This window comes from Tursiops truncatus, chromosome 4 (genome assembly GCF_011762595.2).
Source record: "Tursiops truncatus isolate mTurTru1 chromosome 4, mTurTru1.mat.Y, whole genome shotgun sequence".
In the NCBI taxonomy this organism is placed as follows: Eukaryota; Metazoa; Chordata; class Mammalia; order Artiodactyla; family Delphinidae; genus Tursiops; species Tursiops truncatus.
Genome location: NC_047037.1, coordinates 75,682,246 through 75,709,388, shown reverse-complemented (window position 1 = coordinate 75,709,388; position 27,143 = coordinate 75,682,246). Strand labels below are relative to the sequence as shown.

Sequence of the window (27,143 nt, the reverse complement as noted above, 5' to 3'; positions counted from 1 at the left end):
TAAGTGAGGCGCCATGGGCCAGGCGGGGCTGCCTGCCAGCTCCCTACTTCTCCCTCTCTCCCTGGGAGATGGCGGAGGACGGGTGCAGGAAGAGGGGAGAGGGCAGGTTTTGAAATCAGGGGAAGGACTTATTCTATTACTGCTGCCCCTGCTGCCCCAGGCGTGTGGTTCAGAGACCTGTCCTCAGTGGATGCTGAGAACTGGCCAGAATTGCTGGGACCAGGAGAATTTGGCGCCTGTCAAAGACCAGTAATGAAATAACCAGGAAACCAGCAAGGCACGTTCGGTGTCGCCGAGAGGCCAGGGGCCAACAGCAGACTGTCAGGGGCCTAGAATGACGGGGGCTGGGCTCCAAAGCAGGCCGAGGCTCCCTCGGTGCCCGGGGAGCCCAGTGGCAAAGAAAGGGGGGCACGGTGACACCAAGGTGGGCCCAAAGCACTAGAGGGTCCATGAGGCAGCCTCCTGCCCGGGCTTGCAGGGCTCTGTGGTTCCTGTGAGGCAGGAAGAACGTTGGAACCACAGCGGGGAGAGGCGGTGGGGAGCTGGAAACCTGGGCCCACGGGTTCTCGGAAGGAGAGTGTGCCGGGGAGCAGGCGGGAGACAGGGTTGTCTCAGGGATGCCCACCTTTAGCAGACAGGAGGGGAAGGGGAGCCACTGAGGAAACGGGCCTTCAGAGAAGTAGGAGCAACCAGGATGGTCAGTGAGGGAGGAGGGGAGGCCGGGGCAGTCAGACCTCACCCAGGGCTGAGCCTCAGTCGCTGACGGGCCTGGTCGTGTCTGTGTGTCCTTCGCCTTGCCAGGCTTGTCTCTTCTGTGCCATAGGTCTGTCCATTTTTGCACTTACCCCGAGCCACAGAGGTTTGGGGGTTTTTGTTTCGTTAGTTTTGGGTGTTTGTTCTTTTTTTTTCTTCTTAGTGGCAACAGAAAAATAACTGCTAGCTCCTCTGAGAGCATGGCGAAATCCATATTCCGTTCGTGAAAAGTCATCAGGTGCCATCTCAGTGGGGTGGGCCAGAGCCCCACCAAGGGAGTCCTGAGATCTTAAAACTGCACCGTGATCTTTATGGACCAAACTAAGTTGCTGATTAGTTCAGAGTCAATTAAAAAAGGTTTAAAGGGCAGCCCCTGAGCACGGTGACAGCCCTGCTAGCTGGCCCCAGGACTGGGTTGCAAAGAACCAGGTGCTTTCTCTTTTGACCTCATTTCTGGGGAGACACCAGTGTCCTGCTTGTTTCTCACTAATAAACTTTTAGCCACTTGCCTGGAGACATCTGGCCCTGGGGCACACATATATCACTCTGGGGAAGTTTCACTTCACATTTTGGGGCCTCAATAGATACCATATTTTAAGATTATTTCGCCTGGAGAAGAGACTTAATTACCCACAGAGTTCTTTCTGCTGCACCTGTATACACTTAGACAACCGTTCAGCTCAGCCTCCGAACTCTGTAGTGCAGTGGAGGGTAAAGAACTCCAGCCCCATTCAGATGACAGATAAGCTGGCCAGCTCCGTCAAAGCAGGTGAGGTCTTGGTGCCAGTCTCATGCACTTTCTGGAAGATTCTCAGCCAATGCTGCCTCTCCCTGCTGAACTCAGCATTCCTCCAGGCCCCTCCTGTGCTCCCCCAGAGCCTGTCCCTGCCTTGCATGGTCGTGTCTGCTCATCTTTGCTTCTGTTCCGGATCGCTTTACCCACCAGTTGATACTAATTATAATAAGGGTTTCTCACTGAGATGTGAGTTCTCGAGCGTTTCTTCAGCACAGAGCACAGGCCAAGCTCAGAGTAGGTGCTCAACACATGCTGATGAGTGAATGAATGAGCATGTGGCTTACTGGGTACATTTTATTTTAAGCTCTATATTTACATTAAAAGCGATATTCTCCTTTTAGAAAGGAATTCAGAGCATCAGTTCCTAAGGACAGAGGCAAAGTGGGAAGGATGTTTGTGGGACAAGGGCCCTGGGTTCTTTTCTGGCCCTGGGTTCACAATAGGTTCACTTGCAAGGTTAGCCCTGAAGATTACTTGTTAAGGGTACCTGCTTCCAAAAATGGAAAAAAAAAACCCACCCAGTACCTACTTCTCCTGCTTGGGCCCAGGTCAAGAAATAGAAAAAGGTGACCCTCCAAGTTCCCTAGACAACGTTATGGAAAAGTCAGTGGGATTGTTCAGGTACCCAATGAGGCTGGCCGATTCAAGCCCAGCTCTGGCCAGGTGTCAGTTACCTCTGTGTTGCGTGAACTCATCCATTACTTTGCTTCTGTATTTTCTTGCTTTTGGGGTTTGTTTTGTTCTGCTTTCCCCTTAGTTTCTTAGGAAAGCACCTTTTGAAAAGTTCTCACCCTTTCCCAGCTCCAAAAAGGAGGAAGGGTCTGAGCCACCGGGGCCATCACCTACTTCAGGAGGCCTCTAGAGGCCAGGGCTCATGGGGCGGCCACAGCTCCCCAGGAACGGGGCAGCCAGAGGTGTGGATTCCTTTTTGTCCTTGCGCACGGGGCAGAGATGGGCTGCTGGTCCCCTGAAATCAAAAGCTTGCTCCTCACCGCACTGCTGAAATCCAGCTGGGTCAGCACCTCCTGTTTCCTCTTCACCTCTGTCATCTTTGGGCCCTTTTTGGCTGGCCGTGTCTGTGGCAGGGGTTAGAAACCTTCCTCCTCTACAGATTTCTTGGGAGGTGTCCAACCTAATGATGTCATTAAGTTGGGAGCGAGGCTGGGTCAGGGATGCACAGCCTTTGCCATTTTCCAGACTCAGATCTGCCTCTTGTTTTTTGCTGTCGCTGACGTCTGGTGAGTCCTCGGCACCTGTCCCACCTACTCCTACTAATGGACATCGTCATCAGCAGCCGCTCCCCGTCTCAGAGCAGAGCCCATCCTCGTCTGTCTCCTCTTCCCAGCCTTGCCAGTTATTGATGTTCACACTGAGTCTTTTGTTAACCTTGGCCGTGATGGGCCATCTGGGTGTAAACAGTGAAATGTGTCGGTCTTGGTGACAGATGTGTGCAGATCAGACTGTGGTGCTGGCTGTTGCTAACCACTGGGAGATCTTGGGCAAGTTGCCTTGGAGCCTTCACTTCCCCCATCCTTAAAATGGGGATGATAACACCAACCCTGCCCACCTCCCTGGGCTGTTGGGTGCGCGAATGGGCTGGTGCGTGGAGACGCTCTATAACCTGCAGACGCTTCACAGGTACAGATGACTGACACCTCCACGCGGCTCCCACTGCTCTGTGCTTACTGTTCCTTCCACTCACCGAACGGGGTGCTGCCAAGGGTCTGCTTTGCACCCTCCTTCCTTTATTATTAACACATTGGAACAAGGGCCCGGCCCTGTACTCTCCTTGTCTCCTATGGACTGTCCCTCAGTGATTTTTATCTACATCTATAGCTCAACACAATGTAGCTCTGTGGAGCCTGAGTCTCTAAGCTCCAGTACCACATGGCAGACTGCTTGCTTCCCGTCTTGGGCTGCATTCTTCTCCCTGGGTCCCAGATGCAGGATGTCTAAAATAAAATTCAATGTCTTTCCATCGGGCGGGTGGCCAGCTTTCCTTCCCGACTCTTCCCGAGCACCGCAGGCTCCTCTGTCAGTGTGCCTTTTTGCCGGGCCATTGTCACCCATCTGTCCCCCTCACGTCCTCCATCCTCTCCCTGCCCACCAGCCCAGGTCAGACCCTGGTTAGCCCATACAGGGTGGTTACCAAAGACTGCCGACTTGTCTCCCTGACCTGTGACTTTCCCCTTACAGCCCCCATAGCTCTCCGGCACCTCCTGAATAAAGTCCTGGTTTCTGAGACCTTAAAGCCTGGTCCACAGCGACCTCAGTGAACTCGCCCAGCCTCCTCCCCCTACTCCCTTCTGTGTGTCCTACAGTTAAACCAACATGGTCTCGGTTCTTGAGCCACGTCTTGTTTTGTCTTGTCTCCATTTTCTCTTCCTGGAATGTCTGTGGAAATCTTACCCTCCTTGACCACTAGCTCACACGTTCCTGCTTTGTGGAGTTTCCTTGCTGGTTCCTGTCACAGCACGGGCTGGACACAAGGAAGATCACGTTATGTCAGCCGACTGGCCCCAGGCGCACATGGCTCGGTGTCAGGCACGGTGACCCTAACTTCTCCTTAGGTTGAGACCAGTTTTGCCTCATTTGGATTCACAGACTCCAAAAAGTGTTTGTAAGTAGTCGTTCAAAAAACAGTTATCTCATTAACTAATAAATGACCCCAAAGTAGTCAGAAGTGCTACAGAAACTCAGAGAATTAAGAGTTCATCACAAGCAAAGGTGGTTTAGAAAGGCCACCTAGGGGAGTGGGATGTGATTTGCCTTCAAAGATGGATGAGTCTTCGGTGGTAGCCGAGAGAGGGGGAGCGGGCAACATGGGCAAAGGGGGTAGAATACTCGAAGTCAGGGCCAGGAGAATACGGCATGGGTTCTGGGAGTGTGAGCGCATCTGCAGAGCTTCTTAGTGGTATTAGTGAAGACGGCTAACAGGTTTTGAGTGTTGTAGATGCTTGTACCATCTCATTTAGGCTTCACTGCAACCAGAGGAGGGGGCTGCAGATGAGGAGGCTGAGGCACACAGGTAACCGTGACTTGCTCAAGGAAAACATCTACTGAGAGAGGAGTTAGGATTTAGACCCAGCATCCTAAGCCCTGAGCCCAGGCTCCTAGCCACTGTGGTATATTCCCATCTGCAAGGGGCCCCAGACGGCAAACAGTCCAACTTCCTCTCTGTGCAGAAATCTCAGACTGTCTCATTCCTGGGAGAATTAAAAACCTAGACCCTAGCAGGTGCACAATTAAGGCTTTTGTAGGAAAGAAGAATTAAAAAACGAGACAGGGACCATATGGTCTTTGAGTGTGGAGTTAGACTTTAGCCTGCATTCAGTGGAATTGAAAGGTTTTGCACCGGGAAGTGATGTAATGAAAGAGGAGGATGTGGAAGATTAACCTCGTGGTGAATGTGCACCGACACTGGGGAGACCAATTAGACATTAAAAGAGAACTCTAAAGTAGACAATTATTACTGGAACAGGCTGCTGAATCAGTCTGGGGAAGTGAGCAGACGGGCTTTTAGAGTGCTCCAGGGCTTCTAGTAAGTTCTGTCTCAGGCTTATTTTCCCTGTATTCCTTGTAGCATTCCACAAGGGGGCGGGAGGAAAAAAAAAAACAGATTTAGCAAGCATTTATTGTGTGTCTGCTGTATGCCAGGCACTGTGCTAGGTACTTAAAATGGTTCATAAGATACGTTTAGATGCCTGTAGGGATGGAGCTGCCAGAGGCACAGGCAGCTCCCATTACCCAGGATTTGGTAGGAAATAAAGAACTTGAGCACCAGTTTTGTGCTCAAACCTCTGACTTGGTTCATTCAGTTCTCTCAAGAGCCCTGTGATAGTCTCCTCACCCACATCTTCCAAACAGGGAACCTCGGGGAGGGTGAGTGACTTGTCCAAGGTCACGCGACTGCCAAGTGGAAACAGTCCTCTGAATCAAGTTCATTGTCCACTGAGACTGCTCTTTCCCGTTTTCTCTCCCTATGCCTCCTTACATATTATTCAGCAAAATTCCGCTTCCTGGTTTCTTCTTTCTGCTTCTGTAACTGCTGCTGACTTTTTTGAACTTCCTCTGCCTGCCCCTCTATGCCACCCGGCGTTGTGGAACAGCCCTCTTACATCTGGCCACACTGTGTTCTCTCGTGAGAACAGATGCAAAGTCCTTTTTCCGGGCACCTGATCCTGCCATATAGAAAAAAGTTCCTGCTTCAGGAAAGGAGTTCTGGGTTGTTCTCAGTACATAGGCTTGTCATTAGTAATACAAGCTACTACAGTTTTCCTTTCCCATTCAGGGGTGTTGGACATGTGGACCCCTGCCACCAGAACATGTTCAGACTTCAGAGATGATGCTCAAATGATGCTGTAGGTGATGGTCACCCACAGGACGTCTAACAGGGTTTGGAGGGAGGAGAGTTAGGCAGGTGGATGGTCATGAGAACCATGCAACCTCCTTGGCCACATTAACTGTGAGATCTGAGAATGTTGCACATGAAGCCGGGGCGGACAGACTGAGGTATCCAGGAAGGTGTCCAAGGGTGCCTTAGAGTGGCAGAGTGGCTCAGTGGTGATTCCATAACTTGGGAGAAGAGTACAACCTTAGTTGACATGGGCAGAGAAAAGGCATAATATGTACTTGGGTGGCAGTGAACGCACTCTAGGACCTGGTTGACCTTGGTAACAAGGCCAGGTTTCTTCTTCAACCCTCAGAACTTTGTTTTGCTCTGAGATGGTTTTTCCCACAGGGCAGGCAGGAGGGAATGCCTGTATGGGGGGCAGCCCTTGGGCCCAGATGACTGCTTCTTCCAGAGCACTCGGGCATCGTTCCCAGCTGGCTTGGCTATCCTTGATCCCCCGCTGCCCTGGGCTGTGCGTCAGACTGTGAGGCTTCGTCCCCATCATCTGTTTCTGCTGGGACAGCTGGGCAGGCATGGACAAGGTGAGGGCGTCTGTGGGTGGAGAGTGGACAGGTCTGTTCTCCCTTTGCTCCCAGGTGCTGGCCGGGATGAATGTCTACTCCTCGGAATTTGAAAACATCAAGGAGGAGTACAGTGTGCACGGCTACCCCACCATCTGCTATTTCGAGTAAGTCCCCTGCTTCTCTGCTGACGCCCTCTCCCCTCCATGATGGCGTTTGCCTCCCTGGCTGAGCCCACAGTGTCTCCTCATGTTTCACAGGAAAGGACGGTTTCTGTTCCAGTACGACAGCTATGGGTCCACAGCTGAGGACATTGTGGAGTGGCTGAAGAAGTAAGTTGGCGTATGCCTTGGTGGGGCGGGGGAGGGTACCCAGAGGGGGAGGGGCATCTGCCAGGCCCCAGGGTGTCCCTGGGCACAGGGCTCCGTCTGGTGGTTGGGAAGAGAATGAGGAAAGAAAGGACCATTTTGTGCTGCCCACGCAACTGTCTGTGGGCTGCATCTAGGTGAGGGTGGGGATCTGTGCGTGCAGAATGTGCGAGTCGGGAGGATTTCATGTGACTGGCCGTGACGACTGCATTTCAGATAGGTTTTTTCCCCTTAGTCTACCTGATGGCTAGAAGTATTTCTCACCCAGGACGGCAGGTTTGAGAGAGGTTCCGCTGCACGTCTCTCTGAAAATAGAGTTGTCAGTCAGACACTCATTTCAAACATAACACTTTGTATTGTGTGCCTTGAAGCTAAGAAGTGTCCTCGTGCCTTAGATTTGCAGACTGCTTTGCCGTTCACCGTGCAGCCCCGCGGAGCTGCTTCGTAGCAACCTGTGGTCCTGTTTATAATGTGGTTAGATCCTTATAACCCAAACCGCCCGTGCACCTGGAGTCCCCCGCCCCCCATGCTAGGTGTGTGACTTTGGCGTGACGCTTGGACCCTGACTGGTGTGTTGGATGGGGAGTCTGTCTCCCCAACACCTTCTCCGTGGCCGGAGCTCTCCTGAAGCCCACGCCGGAGCACTCACCTGCTCTGGGCTCTGCCTGTCACCGGCCTGGCACTTGTCACCGCCAGTGTATGGTCATTCGTGCACAGTGCTTAGAATAAGAACAGCATTCTGGAGCATTTTGGGAGCTCCACTTTGTGGCTGACCCTGCTCTAAGCACCTTATGTCTCATGGAATCCTCAGGACAGCCCCATAAGGAAGATATTATTATGACCCTTATTTCCTGAATGAGGTAACTAAGCAGAGTGATGGAGTAGCTCGTCCAGGCTCCTGCAGCTGCCAAGCAGAAGGGCTGGGGTCGGCCCCCGGCAGCAGCTCCCCCGCGTTCTGGCCGGAGCCTCTGCCCTTTGCCCAGCTGCCAGCACGGTGGCTGTCTATTGACATCGTTACCGCAGGGGCACGGGGTTAAAGGATTAGTTATCCAAAGCAGTGAGGTTGAAAATGTGTATTTGCAGAATGGGAAAGGAAGATAAATTTTGTACTTAAAAAAAAAAAAAATACCCCAAAACCCACAACAAACTGTTTGATTCTGAAGGTTGAAACTCTCAATCTTCTGTTCCGTGGGTTCCCGGGGGCCCAGGAGATAAAACACCATGGCAAAACCATGTTGCATGGTGTCCTTTATTTCTTGGAAGCATTTTCACATCTCTGTCTCCATCTATTACCTCATTTCCAGCCCCTGCCCAGGAAGGCAGCTCCCCATTATCCTGTGTCTTAACCTGGGCCTTCGCACCCCCGTTTTCATTTTACACTTGATAATAAGCATGTCCTCTCCTCCAGCCAGACATATCTCGCTCTGCTTTGGGAGAAGGTTTCAACAAATGGCAGTCTCATTTGTCACCAGAGCATAAAATCTGCTTTCCTCCCCCTTCTCTAACCTTTTCTGGCTTCAAAATACACTCGTATCTTCTTGGAAGGATAAGGTTTATTATTTTTTTTAGAAAGTGTCGAGAATTGCTTGCCAGCCCTGGACCAGGGGAGCATGTCAGTGGCTTTTCTGAGACGGGGCATTATCTCTCCGGTGGACTCCGCCACTCCGTCCCCCACCCCACCCAGGCCCACCGCAGCTCCTCCACCAGACCCTGTCCCGGGCCCCACTCCTACCCCCAGGGCTGCCTCCTGATCCCTATCCTGGGCTGGCCCTCCCCACTTCCCACCTCCGCCTTCCCCTCCTCACCCCCATGGACAGGAGACCTTGTTAGCAGCTTTTGGTTCACCCTGGGTCTCCAGTCTCCAGGCGGCTGAGGTTGGTGGGGTAACTCCGGGGAAGGGAAGACAGCATCCGGGTCCCCCTGGGTAGCACCTCCGGAGCTGCCCAACCACCTGTGGTCCCTGTGCTGGAGGTGCACACATGGGAGCAGCTCCTCCAAAGGCATGACCATAGCCCACACCCCCAGCACAGCCGGGGGCAGGGAGGACCCCCAGTGAGCTGCCTCATCTCATGCCTCAGCAAGATCTAGCAATGTCACTGTGCTGCCAGCTAGCTTCATTTTTTAAATAGTCTTTTCTGACTTTAAGGCTATCAGTGAGCTATATCATTATTGAAAAACGTAAATATTTAAACAAGGGGAAAAGTGGCCCCCTTACTCCACTACCCAAGGATAATGTGTGGTGATATTTGGCAAATTTCCTTCTAGATTCCCCCCAACATATAGCCAGCTGTGTGCGTGCGTGCGTACGTGCGTGCGTGCGTGTGTGTGTGTGTGTGTATGTGTGTGTGTGTGTGTGTGTGTGTGTTTTCCTGGTGCCAGGTGTTTTAAGTCTTCACCAGGTTTCCACCAAATCCTGGTGGGTGGGTAGCAGTGATCCTACCTTTCCTGCTGCCCTGCACTTCTTCCTTGGGCCTCTCCATTGGCTGCTCATGGCTTATGGTCACCAAATGTAGAAGGATGAGGGTGGATCCAGCCTTGCTAATTCTCTAGATCAGGGGTCCCCAACCCCCGGGCCGTAGATCGGTAGTGGTCCACGGCCTGTTAGGAACCGGGCCGCACAGCAGGAGGTGAGCGGCGGGCCCGCGAGCGAAGCTTCATCTGCGGCTCCCCATCACTTGCGTTACTGCCTGAACCATCCCCCACCCCCACCCCACCCCCATCGTGGAAAAATTGTCTTCCACAGAAGCGCTCCCTGGTGCCCAAAAGGTTGGGGCCGCTGCTCTAGATGACTTTCAGAAGCCGAGGAGAGAAGAGCCAAGTCTTGCTGTCTGACATGTGACTGGCGAGTGGGCCAGGCAGGGCATCCCTGGTGTCGGAGTGCCCCAGGGCTCTGGGGTAGATGCGATGATCCTGGCAGTGTGCCCCTTTGTGCTTCTGGCAGCTGCGTTTCTTATTCCACTCTCTGCAGATTTCCTGCTACTCAGTTGGGCTTGGCAGGTAGAGGGTGCAGAAGTGGCGATCCATTTTGACCTAGCTACCCATTTCTGCCTGTGTATTTTTATACTAACCAGAAGTGGACTGAAAACAAACACAAAGCATTCTTGACTTGTCATGTTTTGAGTTGCATCTTCTTATCAATGGTATGTGCACCTGCCTCAGGCAAGGACGTGCTTTGTGTGAACTTCCCAGTCCTGGAGAACCTGCGGAAGTAAGTCAGAGTTGCAGGATTGGAAGGGAATGTGAAAGTCAGCGAATCTGCCCCCGGCAATTCCCTTTCCGTGTCGTGTTACCTCTAGGACAGATGTAGTTACTCCATCCTGCCTAAACACCTCAGAGGACAGGGCCTCGACTCATTTTGAGAGTGTCCACTCATGTTTGAATGATTCTTATTGAGGTTATGAATGATATCTAGGAACATTTGGGTAGTACTTCGTACATTCACGTCCATTATCTGTCTAGATGTACCTGCAAGGCAGATGAAGAAGGGCCTACAAATATACTGCCTTGTAGATGTTTTAAGTCAGGCTGGTTGCCTAAGCCCCTAGAGCTGGAAGGTGGAGGAAACAGGACTCAAAGCCAGGTCTTCTGACTCCCAGTCCGGCTCTTTCTCTCTTATCTGTTGTAGATAGAACATTCTTAGTTCTGTTGAGCTAAAGTTTCTTTCTCTGGAGCTTCCACTTGGTGTTGGTTCTCCTTTATGGAGCCATAGAAAATAAATCTTCGTTTCTCTTCCCAGTGCAGTCTGAAATGTTTGAAGACAACTGTTGTGTTCCCCATGTCTCCTCTTCTCCTGGTTAGACACCTCCAGTTCCTTCAACTTTTCTTCTCTCATTCCCTTGTTGATTCAAAAAGAGTTTATTTGGTATCTGCTTTGTGTTAGGCGTAGGAGGTAGAGAGATAATCTAGAGGGAACCCCATTCTTTAAGGAGAGAGACAGTGAAAAGCATAGTTCATAGTGCCTCTTACTGCTGTGCCCAGCTCTGCAGGCCTCTCTAGAAAGCAAACTTCCTGCTGTCCACTGAGTGGGAGAGGGGCACCCACCTGGCTGCTGGGGAGATGGACAGGATCTGAGGGCCTCCCATCCAGCCCCAGGCCACAGCCCTGCTTTAAGGGGGTCCTCCTGGTCCTTCGGAGCCTTTGCATATTAGGGTGGTTCTTGGGCCCCTGCCCCCTCTGAGCACCCGGCACCTCAAGTTTCCACCCTCTAAGAAAGGCAGAAGTTTTTTGCTAAGTCGGTTTTCTAGCTTCTAAATTTGCACTGACCTCTTTTTCTCTCTTTGCTGCTGTCTTCCTGTTCTTTTTGCTCTTGTGGGTTCATACTTTTTTTTTTTTTAACTCTTGTACTGTTACTTTAGTGGTTTTGGAGTATGTCCTCCATGTTTAACTAGAAATTTCTCAGGCACTTTCATATGCTTGTACTGCTGCTGAGGCCTGGCTTCTCCATTCTGTGTGTATAATCTTGCTGGATTTTTAAAAATTATTTTAATTTTAGAATAGATTCCTTTCACATAATTAAAATAATTTTTTAAAAGATACTTAAAAATTATACATTGAAGTTTTCCTTTTATCTGGTTCCTCCATCCTGTTCTCCCTCCTACCCCTTAGAGGTAACAACTTTAATTAGTCCTTATGCAGATAACACGCAAACATGAATAAGTATTTTTTATCTCTCTCTACTTTATGCAGAAGTTAGCACGTTATGGCCTGTTGTGTATATCCCAGCAGTCTACCCACATCAGAGTGTAGGGGAGCTTCTTTGTCCTCCTTTACCACGCTCAGCCCTCCATCGTGCAGAAGGACTGCAGTTTACCTACCAAGGGACACTGGGTTCTTCTAGTCTTTGCTATGACAAATCATCTACAATGAATACCTTGGAATGTACGTAATTTTGCATGTGTCCAGGTGTATTGGAAAGATAGGTTCCCTGAAGTGGAGTTGGTGATGTTTTCAGGGATTGGTGTTTTGAGCCCAGGTTTTGGAACCTAGGTTTCTTGGTGTTGGTCTGGGACTGTTGTCTGGCTGGTGACTCATTCTAAAGCTTCATTTTGCCATCAGCGCTACCTGACATTGGATGTGCACGGGCTCAGAGTGGTTTGCCCTCTCCCTGCCACTTCCCATTGCTTCACACCAGGGTGGCTGAAGCCACCGGTGGGGCCTCGTCCAAAGCACCAGAGAGGGCTTCTGAAGGTGCCGTCAGACCCAGGCTCTGCCGTAGGGTGGGGCTGGCAGGTTCCACCGTGTCAGCTGCGTGGGAGGGCTACAGATTGCATTGCGTGGGCAACATTGGTCTCATGATTCTCAGCCCTGGCTGCTGGAACTTTACACTTTTTTTCTACTGTAAGCGCTCAGAGGCAGGAAGCAATGGTTGTCTTTTCACATCTGTCATCCTAAAGCGTTTTCTCAAAGTAGCGATTAAGGTGCTCTGGCAAAGGTATTCATAAAGCATCAGGGAGTTTGTGTCACGAGCAGCCTCATCCTCAACTCTGGAGCAAGAGAGGGCGGCTGTGAGCCTCCCCCGTCACAACAGCTGGTGACACAGATGTCAGCACGTGGCTGTCCCAGGTGGAGGCAGGCTCCAGGGAGGCTACGCACCAGCCCGAGGTTTTGCAGCTCGTGGTGGCAGAGCGCGGATTTGGACTGACTTCTGAGCCTGGCCCTTTCTGCTCCAGCATTCTGCCTCTGGAGAACCAGATAACTTTGCTCCAGTCTCTAGGAAGGGTTCGTGATGTATGCTGTCATAGTTAGGGTGCCTTGTTCCCCTGGGCCCCACCCTTCCTCATTACGACCCTCCTCCCACCCTGGTCAGTGAATGCCCTGCACCCGCCTCCCCGGCCCCCAGCCCTTCCCGGGTATTTGGTCTTTGTCAGACACCTGGCCTCTGCCTTTCCTCCTCACCACCACCCCTCCCGTCTAACGCCCTCTCCCCGCTCCCCGCCCTGTGGGCACCACGCAGCACAAGGGTTAACTTTGCCAAAGGTCACTCTTTGCTGTTGCTGTTTATTCTTGCCAGTTGGCTGAGAGTTTGAAAGAGCTTGAGATGCTAAAGAATGCCCCCGGTTCTAGGGAGGAAGTGAGGTTTCTTGATCTGCCCAGAGGGCTGCAGCTGAAGCGACTGTTTGCCACAGGCTATCAGCTGAGCACCTCTGGGCTCTGAGGGGACGGTGGAGGTGGGCAGGGCCGAGGAGTCCTGCTCCGCTCCTCCGGGGGGTCGCGGTGCGCCCCTGAAGCCGGCCGTGCGAGCCGCTGGGGGTAAGGGCTGCGCGGGCCCCGGCGCGTGCTCTGAGCTCTGCCTGTTTTTGGTCTTCCAGTCCACAGCCGCCACAGCCCCAGGTCCCCGAGACTCCCTGGGCAGATGAGGGCGGCTCCGTTTATCACCTGACCGATGAAGACTTTGACCAGTTTGTGAAGGAACACTCCTCTGTGCTCGTCCTGTTCCACGCCCCATGTGAGTGGAACCTTGCTCCTCTCTGCCACCGCCTCCCTCCCTCGGCCGCTGCAGGGCGGGCGCCGCTCTGAGCCTTTAGATATTACCTAGGACGGCAATCATCCCTCAGCTTACAGGTGGGGAAACTGAGGCCCCAAGAGGGCCCGAATCTTGCCCAGTACTTGCAAGGGCACAGTGAGGCCAGGGCTGGAGCCTCAGACCCCGCAGCACCTAGAACAGCTTCTTTCTGCTTCAGCTGGCGTCCGTCACAGCCTGAAGCAGCCTTTGTGCATCAAGGAAGGAAAACATGTGAATGCTGTAAAATGTGTTGGCCATATTGGCTGAAAAGCCCTGTAGCTCAGGAGTTTTCTAGGCCAGTGTCCTCCCCGTTCCCGTGGAGAATGGAAAATTGATTGTAATTCGTTTCTCAAAGGGAGAAGGCTGCTTCTGGAAAGGTGAGCAAGGGGATGACAGCCCCTGGGCACAGAGTTCCAGGGAGCAGCTCCTGGGAAAGGTGGGCCCATCCTGATGGGTGAAGAAGGTGGGTCCCCAGCACCCTGGGACAGAGTGCATGTGTGTGGGGTGCTCCTCTCTCATAGCTTCTTGCCAGCTCTTGGGCCCAGTGATGGTGGGTAAGAGGGAAAAAAAAGCAAAAAGAACTACTTCACGGATCAGTGTCATAATTGCCCAGTCCACAGAGGCATCTTTAGTGAGAGAATGCTTTATTAATCATCTTTGTCATAGAGACCCTTACGCTATTCATTGTGTATTGCCTTATGGTGGCCAAGTGGCTGCCCGCAGGGTCATCTCCTTTTCTTACCCACAGTGCTGCAAAGCGAGTATGATTAGCCCCACTTTACAGACAAGGAGACTATTGCACGGAGAAATGGCACTGCTCTGTGAGTCCTGCACTGCTGAGCCCTGGCCTTCCCGTCCTCCGCTTCCCCTGTAGTATCACATGGGTTTGGTTAATCAGGAATTGTTCATATACAGACCACTACTGGGGATTTCCCCAAGTCCTCCTTTCTTATAAGTGCCAAATTCTTAAGAGAATCCAAAGGAAAATTATTTTGGGCCTTTCTTCTTCTGACTATCTAGAAAAATGACCGCAAAAAACCTAAAAAAAAACCCCAAAACATGAAGTTTCAAAGGGCCTCCTAATTAGGGGCAATGTCAGAGAGGGCCTTAGGAGCACATCACGCCCAGCCCTGCAAGGGCTCAGTGAGGGCATCCGTGTGGTTGAAGGTACCTGATGAATGCCCGCCAGGCAGCACTGCAGTGCTCTCCCCGCTGAGGTGTGCTCTCCCGGCCAGTCTCAGCGTTGCTGATGGAAGCGCATCTGGAGCTGAACTCACCCTGCCTGCGTCCCTGTCCCAGCAAGAGAAGCAGATACCAGCTCACTGTTTTCAGTCCCCCCTGGGAACTTCCCCCCTGTGTGTCAGTGCTTCCAGTCTGTGTTGAGAGCCGTCTGGCTCCTGGAAGAGCGCAGAGTGGTTTGAGCAGTGCTTTATGCATCACAGCGTGAAGAGTACGTATCCCCTTTGATGACTCCTAACAACATGTACCTGATAGATTGGAATTGTTGAATAATTGTTTATTAAGCCCTTTCTTTATAGAACCCTGGTTGCAGACCCACAAAAATTTTGGTCTGTGTTCTTTCTTGTACTCTTAGGTTGTAAGCAATCCATTGTAGTACCTGATGCTTGCAGGGTCTGGACCCCAGAGCCTGGCTATAGAGTTCTTCCCTGCCCCCTCCCCTTATAATGCACCCTCCTCGCTCTCTGAACCAGAATGATCATCACTCCCCCGATCCAAGTCACCTATGGGTATAGAGTAAGGGCTTAATGAATGAGAAAACGAACAAATGAGGTTGTTGAGAGCTAAATTAGAGAACGAGAACTAGAAACCAGATAGCAGCTTTTGTTTTCCCCATTAGTCTTTGTTACTGAGTACACTACCCTTGTTGAGAGGGTTCCGACTCAAATTTAGGAAATGGAAATATCTGAGGCTTCTGTTGGTGGGTGTCTGCCTGTTAGGGACCCTGCATTCTCTGATGAGGTGTCTGTCAGCCCCCCGGCTTTGCCTCTGTGTGTGTGTGTGTGTGTGTGTGTGTGTGTGTGTGTGTGTGTGTGTGTGTGTGTGTATGTATTTCTGTTGGACTGGCAGAGTGAGAGGGATCAGGGCAAAAGCCCGAGGTGAAGCTCCCTGAAGAACTGCCTGTTTAAATTCCCATCCGATGGGAGTGGCTTTTCGTTAAATAATCTCTCTACACAGTCCTCCTCCTTTATCTGGGAGTGTGGGCTTTAGAAGGGATGGACTGTACATGGTTTAGAGAGGAATCTGAGCCCAGGAGGGGTGAACTGACAGCAGGGCCCTCTTAGCTGCCTAGCTGGGCATCTCGTGCCAGAGTGTTCCCGAGAGCAAACACTGATCAGAAAACCACTTTTGTGGTGTTTGAGGGACCTACAGAAAAGGACAGATGTCGGGAGGCCAGAGACTGGCAGTGCTGACTCATGTTTCCCAAGCTAATAAAATGTGAATTCCGGAAATTACAGTGTTACAGGTGCTGATCCCAGACCAAATAGGGAGTGGTTAAGAAACAGACCATTTTGGAGACCTAGGAAGACAAGTTGGGATCTATCAACATAGAAGACCATAGATTCTACTAAGGATTGCCACATGTGCTTGGTTTGTTTCTTGGGATAGGATTGCTAAGTTGATGAATTAATGTGTCTTTCTTTTATCAAAAATGAATTGTTGTTTTCCTAAGTGCAGTAGGGAGAACCAGGCAGGATGCGGCCACCATGAGGGGACCATCCCCTTGGTGCTCTGTGACTGTGAGTCTGGCCTGGTTCTGTCTGGGGGGTGGTACTTGTTTTTTTATAAGCAGTTTTGTTGAAACTATAAAAAGCAAGGCAAGCTTTCAAATCTGCAAGGATTAGAGTTGGAAAAAGGAAGCTAGTTAAAATATCGAACAATGGTATTAAGATTTTAAAAGATCCCCACAGACTGAAATAGTGGAGCTCAAACTAAAAAGCTGAATTTATCTTGATGCCTTTTTGATAATTAAAAAGGAGTGTGTGTATGTTTTTGTTTTTTTTGCGGTACGCGGGCCTCTCACTGTTGTGGCCTCTCCCGTTGCGGAGCACAGGCTCCGGACGCGCAGGCTCAGCGGCCATGGCTTACGGGCCCAGCCGCTCCGCGGCGTGTGGGATCTTCCCGGATCAGGGCACGAACCCGTGTCCCCTGCATCGGCAGGCGGACTCTCAACCACTGCGCCACCAGGGAAGCCCCATGTATGTTTTATAAAGGGATAATATAGGAAAATATAGAGAAGAGGATTAACATTATTCCTGATACAGACTCCCAGAAAGAGCCATGGTCTCTCTTTGCAGTGTTATTTCTGTACAGAAGACGTGCTCAGTGTTCGTTTCTTTCCGGGTCCCACTTGCCTGGAACCTTGTTTGGCTGCCTTCGGAGGAGCCGTACTCCTCGGTTCTTGGCAGGAAAGGCACCTGGGCCGCTGGTTGTTGCATATTAGTAAACATCTCCATGGGCCCCCTGCTTCTTTGCCCTCTTTTCCAGCTTTCCTGCCACTTTAATTCCCATCTCAGCCTTTCCTCCCTTCCCCTCCCAGCTGGAGTCCCTTAGAAACCCCACACAGATTCTTCTGCAGCCTGTACTCCTGGTGCCTGAGTTGTCATTGAACAGATAAGCTCAGCCCCCCAGCACAGTGCGGGGCCCTCCACGTACGTGAGCTCCAGTCCCGGCCCCGCTCACACCGAGGGAGCAGGGAGAGCCAAGATTCGCAGGCAGGTGTGCCCTCCAGAGCCCACTGTCCAGGATCCTGGGCCTCCTGGGAAGGACAGTGTGATGCAAGCAGTGGCCTCCTAGAGGGCCGTGGGCACCATGCGGTGCGAGGACAGAGCCCGGGCCCCTCTGCCGTCCATCTGGCCCTCGGCGCGGGGCCCTGAGTGGGTGAGGGAGGCCACGGCACCAGGCCTGGCCCCCTGATCCCACAGAGCACTAAGTGGTGTCCGAAGAGGGCGAGGCAGCAGGCCACCGCCCCGTGGTGACTTTTGTTTCTTTCCGCAGCGTTCTGAACGAGAAGAGTCACTGTACATTGTTACTCGTCTTCTCTTGTCACTGTCCGTTTTGCTGCAGTAATGTCTACCTGCTTCTCCCTCTCCCTGTACCTGCAGCCCTGCGTTAGGCCCGGAAGGACATGGTGCTGTAATGACACCCCCCCCTCCCCCGAGTGAGTGTCACTCGCGTGGGGAGGTAGAAGGGACAAAGTGGGGCTTCCAGGAAGGGGGACCCTGAGGAGCAGCCTGTCTCTCCCATGTGGGTGCTGACAGGGCAGACAGGGGCCTAAGAAGGAGCTGCTGGGGCACCAGGGCACCCCTGCTGCCCCTTCCCCAGGGCTACGGCGGCACGTCCACAGCTCTGCCCCTTTCCTTGGCAACGGGCTGCCTGGGATGAGATGTTTCCCTTGCCATAACTCCCAGCAGCAGGAGTGTGCTGGAGGCCACAGGGCCTGACCTGCCTTCCAGGGCTGGGCTGCCTCTCTGGATTCGGCAGCAGGTCCCTGTCAGACTCCAGAATTTCTGCTTCTTACTTCATTTATGTCTTATTCCCAAGTAATATGTGATCTCTGTAGACAATGTAGACGGTACAGAGAAATATAAATGATTAAGGAAAAAAACTACTTATAATCCCATAGGTAGGAACCACTTTCCATTTTTTGTCATCATTCTTCCTAGTTGCATTTTCTTTTATCATTCCCTCGTTTTTAACTTTTATTTTTTAAATTACCATAAAGTTAAATTGATTTGTTTTCCTAACACGTGGAGACTTGTGTAACCGTCTTGCTGTAAAACTCCTTTGTGCTACCACTTTTATTTTTTAATTACGCAGATAATTTAAGAACAATATTAACAACATTCCTGTTATTGGCAGTGCAAGGTTCAAGGGATGCATAAGAATATGGTGTGAAGAGTGAGAGTCCCCTCCGCGCCCGGCCTCCCTTCCCAGGTTTGACCAGTGCTGCCAGTTGGTTATCCTCCTCCTCCTGTGCTTCTTCCTAAACAACAGGAATCATTTCTTATCCATTTTTCTGTGATTTGCATCTTTTTCACTTACCAGTAAGTAGGTCTTAAAGATAATTTTGTGTAAATGTAGATGTTAGCATATAAATCTACCTCAATCTTTTAAACTAACAAATAGTATTTTATAATTTACATATGCCATAGATTTTAAACCATCCCCGTCATAGACATCTATTTCCAGTCTTTGTTCAAACAATGCAGTGAACATTTGTAAACATATGGATTTGGGAGCGTGTCTAAACGTTTAGGCACGTTAGCCTCCCAGAAGGGAAGGTGCTGCGCCTTGGGGTAAGTGTGCTTGAGCCTTGATAGATACCTGCCGACTTCCCTCCAGAAAGGGCTCACCACACCTGGCAGTGCATGGCGGAGCCTGCATCCCCGCCAGTCGTGGATGCAGCTGTCTGCATTCCTGCTAAAAAGGGCAAAGGGGCAACTTGTCCACAGCTCCCTGGCTTCCAGGGGTGGTGAGCATCTCTTCATGTGGTAATCAGCCTTCCATGTTTCTTCTGTGAACCACCGGTTCATTCCCTTTGCCCATTTTTCTACTGGGTTGTCTTTTTCTTCTTGACCTAGAGCTCCATACTTATGGATATTAATCTTTATCTATTTTCTGGGTTCCAGATGTTCTCTGTTAGTCTGTTGCTTACTTTAACTTTCTTTATGCTGCCTTTCAGTGTACAAAAGCATTACATTTTCGGGACTTCCCTGGCGGTCCAGTGGTTGAGACTTCACCTTCCAACTCAGGGGTGTGCGGGTTCGAGCCCTGGTCGGGGAGCTAAGATCCCATGTGCCTCATGGCCAAAAAACCAAAAACATAAAACAGAAACAATATTGCAACAAATTCAATAAAGACTTTAAAAATGGTCCACATCAAAAAAAAAAAACTTTTAAAAAAAAAGAGCACTAGATTTTTGTAGTCAGATAAAAGCTAGAATGTTTATTGAGCACTTGCTGTGGATCAGACATTGTTTGAAGCACTTTCCATATATTAACTCGTTTAATCTTCACAGCAAATCCTGTGAAGTGGATATCATGATTATTCCTATTTTACAGGTTAGGAAAGGGAGGCACCAAGAGGTTGAGAAGGTTGCAAAAGGTCACATAGCCAAAAAGGTAGAGCCAGGATTAAAACCCAAGTTCTAGAGGCCACAGCCTCATCACCAAGCCCTCTGCAAGCCTGCCTTTTCCCATCCTGACATCCAGGATATAAAAATAGTGCCCTGCATTTTGTGATAATATTTTTGTTTTTCTTATTTTGCTTAATTCATCTGGATTTTTTTTTTTTTTTTTTTGCGGTACACGGGCCTCTCACTGCTGTGGCCTCTCCCGTTGTGGAGCACAGGCTCCAGACGCGCAGGCTCAGCGACCATGGCTCACGGGCCCAGCCGCTCCGCGGCATGTGGGATCTTCCCAGATCGGGGCAGGAACCCGTGTCCCCTGCATCGGCGGGCGGACTCTCAACCACTGTGCCACCAGGGAAGCCCCAGTTCATCTGGATTTTTCATTTGTTGTGCCATGTGGGAGGAAGGGATTTCATTTCATTTGTTAAGTTCTTTTTTCCTTGCTTTTTCCTTTACATTTTTCTTAACATTATCTTGTAAGTATTTTCTTATGTTATTAAAAATGCTTATTTGTACATACTTTTTGTGGTCACATAATATTCCATTATATAATGGCACCATAAATTACCTAACCAGCACCATAATGTTGAAGGTTTGAGTTTACTCTATTTCCCCACTATAAATCAGGCTGCAGAGAGCATTTTCATGCATAATTATTTGTCCACATGTCAGATTATTTCCTTAGGGTAGAATCCTGGAAGAAAAAATTTTAAAGCTTGTTATCTACATTTTACACTAACGTAAAGGAAGAAGAAAAAAATCCCAACTTTCTCTTCGTGCAAGAAGAGGGCTGCGTGGTAGATGAGGCATTCATCAGTGTGTGTCTGCCCCAGAGTGTCTGAGTGTCTACAAGTCAGCTTTGGTGCATATACAGCAGGAAGCCTCGAAAGAGCCCAGAGGTTTCTGGGGGGCCCATCACAATGTTACAGCATCATTGTTTCTGTTAGCATCTGTAGGAGCCCCACCTCCCTGGCACACCCAAGCCAAGGTCCAGGCAAGGCAGCAGGAATGTGGGTAGGAAAATCCAGGCTCCTCTTGAGAGCCAGGTACTAGGGAGCTTTCCAAAGTAATCTGGTCTCCTGGAAAATTCTGGTTACAGGAGCCAGGAGAGTCTCCATAGCTGGCCTGCAATAAAATCGTAGGTGTAACTGAAGTTAACGGAATCCAGAGGGATCTGAAGGTTTGGGATTGACGGGAAGCCAACATTCCCACAGCCAGAAAAGAGTGTGGTCAAGGAACTGACGGGCAGCCTCTTTGCCAGGTCATGAAAGTCAGTGTAAGTGCACTTACAAGCTGATAAAAACCCAACAAGGAAGTTTGGCAGTAAAACTTAATGGCCCATCAAATCACAATCAGGACAGTAAAACGCAGTGGGCTGGAGTCCTGCTCCGGCTTCTGACCGTCCTCCTCTGGCTCTCCTGCAGCCCACACGGCCAGGACAGCCTGAAGGCCAGGCCCGGAGGCTGTGGTCAAGGCAGTCACTGCTCATGACCCACAGTTCCCCAGGCCAGGCGGGTGCCAGCGAGGGAGACGTTTGCTCTGCCAGGGCCTCTCTCCTTCTTGGGGCCTGGCTGGTCTCATCGTCACAAACTCTGTTTACAGAGGTTTATTGCTTAGCCTGAGTATCTTGTCTAGGGAGCAGAGGGAATTGATGTTAGTAGTGAAAACCATAATGCTATCAAGAGAACTCTTGGGAATGTATGGTAACTTCAGAACAACATCCAGAGATGTTGGAGATTTCCAAAGATGTTTTCCAGACCTAGTAAGGATCGGGGGACGTGTATATAAATGGTGGTGTGGAGAGGAGCGTATGCACATAGTAACTGGTTTGGCTCCTAGTTTTACTAAGTAGAGGTGTTTAGTTAAACTAGCAACTCTTTGGTGTGACTTTTGCCCCAAAAGGATTTAGTTCAGTTAAACCTTGTGTGCACAGGTATAACCTGAACAACACAGCCATGAGGTTCATTCATTCCCAAAGTGTGTGGGATGCCATCCTCAGTGGTGAGTGAGACGGACGTCCAAGCCTGTAGAGAGCTTATATCCACTTGGGGGATTGGAAGTTTCAAGTAAGCACATTACACCAGCTGTTTTGAGTACAGTCAAGGAAATAAGCAGGCTATTGGAAGTGAGTGTGATGGGTTGAGGCTTCTTGGGGTTAGGTGGTCAGGTGGTCAGGGAATTTCTCTGAAGAAGTGAAATTTGAACTAAAGCCTGCGTGATGTGAAGTGATCAGCCGTGCAGAGTCCTGAGGGAAGATCGTGTTCCAGGCAAACAGCCCGATAAGAGCCATGGGGGTAGAAATGAGCTTGGTGAGATAGGAAAGCAGAAAGAGGCCACAGGCTGCAGAGTAGAGGACAGGAGGGAGATGGCCTGAGTTGAGGTTGGAGAGTACGAAAGTCCGACAGTGTGGGACTTGTGGCTGTGAGGAGGAGTTTGGATTTCGATCCACTTGTGATGGGAGCCATTGGAAAGTTTTTTGGTTTTTTTTTTAAATTTTTATTTATTTATTTATTTTTGGCTGCATTGGGTCTTCGTCGCTGTGTGCAGGCTTTCTCTAGTTGCAGCGAGCGGGAGGTACTCTTCGTTGCGGTGCGCGGGCTTCTCATTGCGGTGGCTTCTCTCATTGTGGAGCATGGGCTCTAGGCGCACGGGCTTCAGCAGTTGCGGCTCGCGGGCTCAGTAGTTGTGGCTCACGGGCTCTAGAGTTCAGGCTCAGTAGTTAGTTGTGGTGCACGAGCTTAGTTGCTCCGCAGCATGTGGGATCTTCCTGAGCCAGGGATCGAACCCTTGTCCCCTGCATTGGCAGGCAGATTCTCAACCACTGCGCCACCGGGGAAGCCCCATTAGAAAGTTTTGACCAAGGGAATTTGATATGATTGATGATTTGAAAAGGTGCCCTGGCCGCCCCTAAATACCAAGAGACAGCAATATAATAGTCACAGGGCACTACAAAATGAAATGCCATAGGAGGATATGAATAAGATGTCTTTTGTGAGTAGAAGAGAAATAAGTAGTTAGGTGGGGCTGGAGTGAACTGGAGACTCAAAGTAGGGGCCAGAGCCCAGGTGGACACTCCGCATGGAGAGGTCTCATCCATCAGGGCAGGGGCTGTGATGAAGTGAGCTGGGTGCTGGGGGACAGAACTTCAGGGAAAAGGTCAGCTCATGTGGTCACAGGTCCAGCCAGGAGATCCACCTTCTAATCCCATCTTGTTTAACGGTGGCCCTGGGATCCCCAGTTTATCACTATCTCCCAGAGCCGTCATTTCTGATGATCCCTGCCCTGTGTCTCATGGGGCTGCTGAGATAGTGTGTGGAAGGCCAGCGCAGAGAGCGAGCGCTTTTATTCCTTGGCAGAGTCCTGGGAGATGGGGCCAGAGGTTCAGGAGAGAGCTGTGAGTACAAGCCAAAGAATCTGGCGCCTCCTGGCATGTCCTCCAGCCACCCCTCCTGTGTCCAGTGCAGACATCGTGAGTCGATCACAGCTCTTCTTCCCAGTGAGCCAATTCTCTGTCTTAAGAGGCCATCTCCCGCCCGCCACCAATAGAAGTTGGCAGGCAATGTGGAGTCTATTTGCTTCCCCAGCGGACAGTGGCCTCAAAGGGCTGAGCCTGGCAAAGGTATGAAGGTGAACTCCCTCATCTTCAGGGGTCCTGCCTCATTGACTGGGACATTTTGGAAAGAAACAGTGGTTTTCTATGAGTGGATTTGTCTTCTTTCCCCCGATTCCCACCCAGTCCCACCACCCACCTTGACCGTGGGGCCTGCTAGCACTGGCCTGACAGCACCAATCATAACGTGGTAGAGGAGAGGGTGCTCAGGGGAGCATCCCCTTCCTGCCCCTCCCGCCTGCCATGGAGACCACTTGGAGCCTGAAGCCCGGGTCTCCTGAGGCCTGCCCGGGCATCCTCCCTTGTGCTCTGATGGGCTGAGCGGCTCTCACTCAGGCCGCTCACTTCCTACTCTCCAGGGGAGACCGAACTCTTGGGTGACAGACCCTCCATCAGCAGGAGAGCTTCCTTTTCTCCGTGTCTCTTCATGCAGGGTGAGCTCCCTCTGCCCCTGTCAGGGGAGGTCACCTCGGGGCAGGGTTCAGGGAGCGGTCAGCCTGGAGGCAGGCCTGGAGGTTCCTTTGAGAGTTGTAGAGCCTCCTGACTGTAAGCCCCAAAGAGTGATTTATTCTTTTTATTTTAGTGAGAATCAAAAAAAAAAAAAAAGTTTAAGTCTTAATATATGTCATGTTAAGTCAGTAGAATCCTCCTTAGGATATCCAGTTTACTCCAGACATGCGGATCTTGGTGGAAGGATACCTGAGCCTGGACTCCTGGTGGAAGGATACCTGAGCCTGGACTCCTGTGGGGACAGCTCGTTGTTCTTCTACGACCCCCCGCCGGGGAAGTGACTGCCTGGCAGTCAGCCCTTCGTTGCCTTGGCCTCGTAACCAGGGGTCTGTGAGTGGGTCAGGGCATTCGGAGCCCTCTGCAGTTATTCATCAGTATGGAACATATATGCATCAGTATGGGAGAAGTGGGGGAGAAGCTTAAATTCTCAACAATGTCAGTGACCCAGAAAAGCCCGGAGTCTGCCCTGAGCTGAGGAGGATGCTCTCCCTTTTGCTGTTGTGGGCGGCTGCTGCCTGCAGGGAGAGAGGCCCGCTGGGAGTCCCGAGCTGGACCACGGTCTGTGTGCTTTCCATCTGGGGCACGGCTCAGTGAAACAGAAATAGCACTGCGTGCTCTACATGCTTCAGGTACATCCTGTTAAATGGACTTTTGTGGTCACTCTCGAGACTCTGCATAGCATCTGTGTATAAGATTGGTTCTGTGGGGAAATCACATTTTCAGTTCCAAACAATTTACCAAAACAAAACAAAAAATGCTTTTGTAACTCAGTTGTTTAGAAAGTGCAAATGGGTTGTGATAACACTAAGTGTTCATTTCTGGAAAATAATGTTCTTACATTTTAATATCATGATGACTTTGATACCTGTATGGTTCATGGGGGTCCCAAGTGGGCTCTAGTCAGACCATGAGCCCACGGGTGTCCCTCCCCCTTGCTTGGGCCCATTTGAGAAGGACCAACATGTTGGTACGGCTGAGAATTGTAGCCACTCCCTGGGCTGGATTCCATCAGTGAGTTTCCTCCACCGAGTCATCTCATGGCTCCCCCAGAGCACTCTGTCCAGAGGAGGGCTTGACAACACTGGCCAGGGTTTTCTGTTATCAGCGTGTGTGTGTGTGTGTGTGTGTTGAGGGGGACAGTTAGGGTAGCCACTGTGAGGCCCCCTGTCTCTGGGAGGAACAAGTTGAGAATGGACTAAGGAAGTTGGAACAGGCAGGAATGGAACGGACCTGTTTTTGTCTCAGTGCCATGTGGAGCTGAGCTCTGCAGGAATGACCTTGGAGGAGAGAGGAATTTTTGTCCCAGCCAAGTGCTCAGATGGAGGCAGGAAAGCTGTTTACATGGCCCAGTGGCTCCTGGAGGGTGTGGGAGGTCTTCTCTGATAATACTAGTATGTGTCTGTCTGCCTGCCTTTGTTTCTTTTTCTTTTTGGTCCAGATTCTTTTTTTTTAAATTAAAGTATAGTTGATTTACAATATTATATTAGTTTCAGGTATACAACATAGTGATTCAATATTTTTATAGATTGTACTCCATTTAAAGCTATTACAAAACAATGGCTATATTTCCCTGTGCTGTATCCTTTTTGCTTATTTATTATATACATAGTAGTTTGTATCTCTTCATCCCATACCCCTGTCTGGCTCCTTCCCCCTTCGCTCTCCCCACTGGTAACCACCAGTTTGTGCTCTATATCTGTGAGTCTGTTACTGTATCATTATATACATTTGCTTGTTTTATTCTTTTAGATTCCACATGTAAGTGATAACGTAGAATATTTGTCTGTCTCTGTCTGACTTATTTCACTAAGCTTAATACCCTCTAGGTCCATCCACATTGTTACAAATGGCAGAATTATTTTTATGGCGGGGTAATATACCATTGTATATATGTATCTATCTTCTTTATCCATTCATCTGTTCATGGACACTTAGGCTGCTTCTGTATCTTGGCAATTGTAAATAATGCTTCTATGAACATTGGGGTGCATGTATCCTTTCAAATTAGTGTTTTTGTTTCTTTCAAATACATACCCAGGAGTGGAATTTCTGGGTCATATTGTAATTCTATTTTTAGTTTTTTGAGGCACCTCCATACAGTTTTCCATAGTGGCTGCACCAATTTACATTCCCACCAACAGTGTACCAGGTTTCCCTTTTCTCCACATCCTTGTCAACATTTGTTATTTGTAGGCTTTGATGAGGGCCATTCTGAAAGATGTGAGGTGATAACTCATTGTGGTTTTGATTTGCATTTCTCTGATGATTAGCGATGTCTTTGGGAAAATGTCTGTTCAGGTCTTTTGCCCATTTTTTAATCAGGTTGTTTTTTTGTTAAGGTTTTGTTCTGGGGTTTTTTGTTTTTGTTTTATGGGTTTTTTTTTTTGATATTCAGTTGTATGAACTGTTTATGTATTTTGGATATTAACCCCTTACCAGTCATATCATTTGCAAATATTTTCTCCCATTCAGTAGGATGTCTTTTCATTTTGTCAGTGGTTTCCTTTACTGTACAAAAGCTTTTAAGTTTACTTAGGTCCCATTTGATTATTTTTGCTTTTGTTTCTTTTGCCTTAGGAGACAGATCCAAACAAATTTTGCTACAATTTGTCAGTGTTCTGCTTGTGTTCGCTTCTAGGAGTTTTACAGTTTCAGGTTTTACATTTAGGTCTTGAATCTGTTTTGAGTTTATTTTCATATATGGTGTGAGAAAATGTAATTTTAATTTCATTCTTTTACATTTAGCTGTTCAGCTTTCCTTGCACCACTGCTTGAAGAGACTGTCTTTTCTTCTTTGTATATTTTGCCTCCTTTGTCATAGATTAATTGACCATAAATGTGTGGGTTTATTTCTGGGATCTCTATTCTGTTCCATTGATCCATTGTGTCTGTTTTTGTGCCAATACCATACTGTTTTGATTACTGTAGCTTTGTAGTATACTCTGAAGTCAGAGAGAGTGATACCTCCAGCTGCTTTGTTCTTTTTTCTCAAGATTACTTTGGCAATTCAGGGTCTTTTGTGGTTCCATATAAATTTTATGATTATTTATTCTAGCTCTTTGAAAAATGTCATGGGTATTTTGATAGGGATTGTATTAAATCTGTGTAGATTGCTTTGGGTAGTATGGACTTTTTTAAAATTTTTATTTATTTATTTATCTTTGGCTGCATTGGGTCTTCGTTGTTACGTGCAGGCTTTCTCTAGTTGCGGCCCGTGGGGGCTACTCTTCATTGCGGTGAGGAGGGCTTCTCACTGCGGTGGCTTCTCTTGTTCTGAAGCATGGGCTCTAGGCGCACAGACTTCAGTAGTTGTGGCACGCAGGCTCAGTAGTTGTGGCTCGCGGGCTCTAGAGTGTAGGCTCAGTAGTTGTGGCGTATGGGCTTCGTTGCTCCACGGCATGTGGGATCTTCCCGGACCAGGGCTCGAACCCATGTCCCCTGCATTGGCAGGCAGATTCTTAACTTCTGCGCCACCAGGGAAGTCCCAGTATGGACATTTTAACAATATTAATTCTTCCAATCCATGAGCACAGGTTATC

At 49.8% G+C, this 27,143-nt stretch overlaps 1 protein-coding gene across 2 annotated transcripts in view; it reads left to right on the top strand.

Annotated features, from left to right (window-relative positions):
- The window catches only part of PDIA5 (protein disulfide isomerase family A member 5), a 92,447-nt gene that overhangs the window by 46,512 nt on the left and 18,792 nt on the right, over positions 1-27,143 (top strand). For both annotated transcript variants that reach the window (XM_033855759.2, XM_073804167.1), the window contains 3 exons: positions 6,539-6,630; positions 6,724-6,795; positions 13,140-13,276. In XM_033855759.2, the coding sequence (XP_033711650.1) occupies positions 6,539-6,630; positions 6,724-6,795; positions 13,140-13,276 (301 nt within the window). The remainder of the gene's footprint in view (positions 1-6,538; positions 6,631-6,723; positions 6,796-13,139; positions 13,277-27,143) is intronic.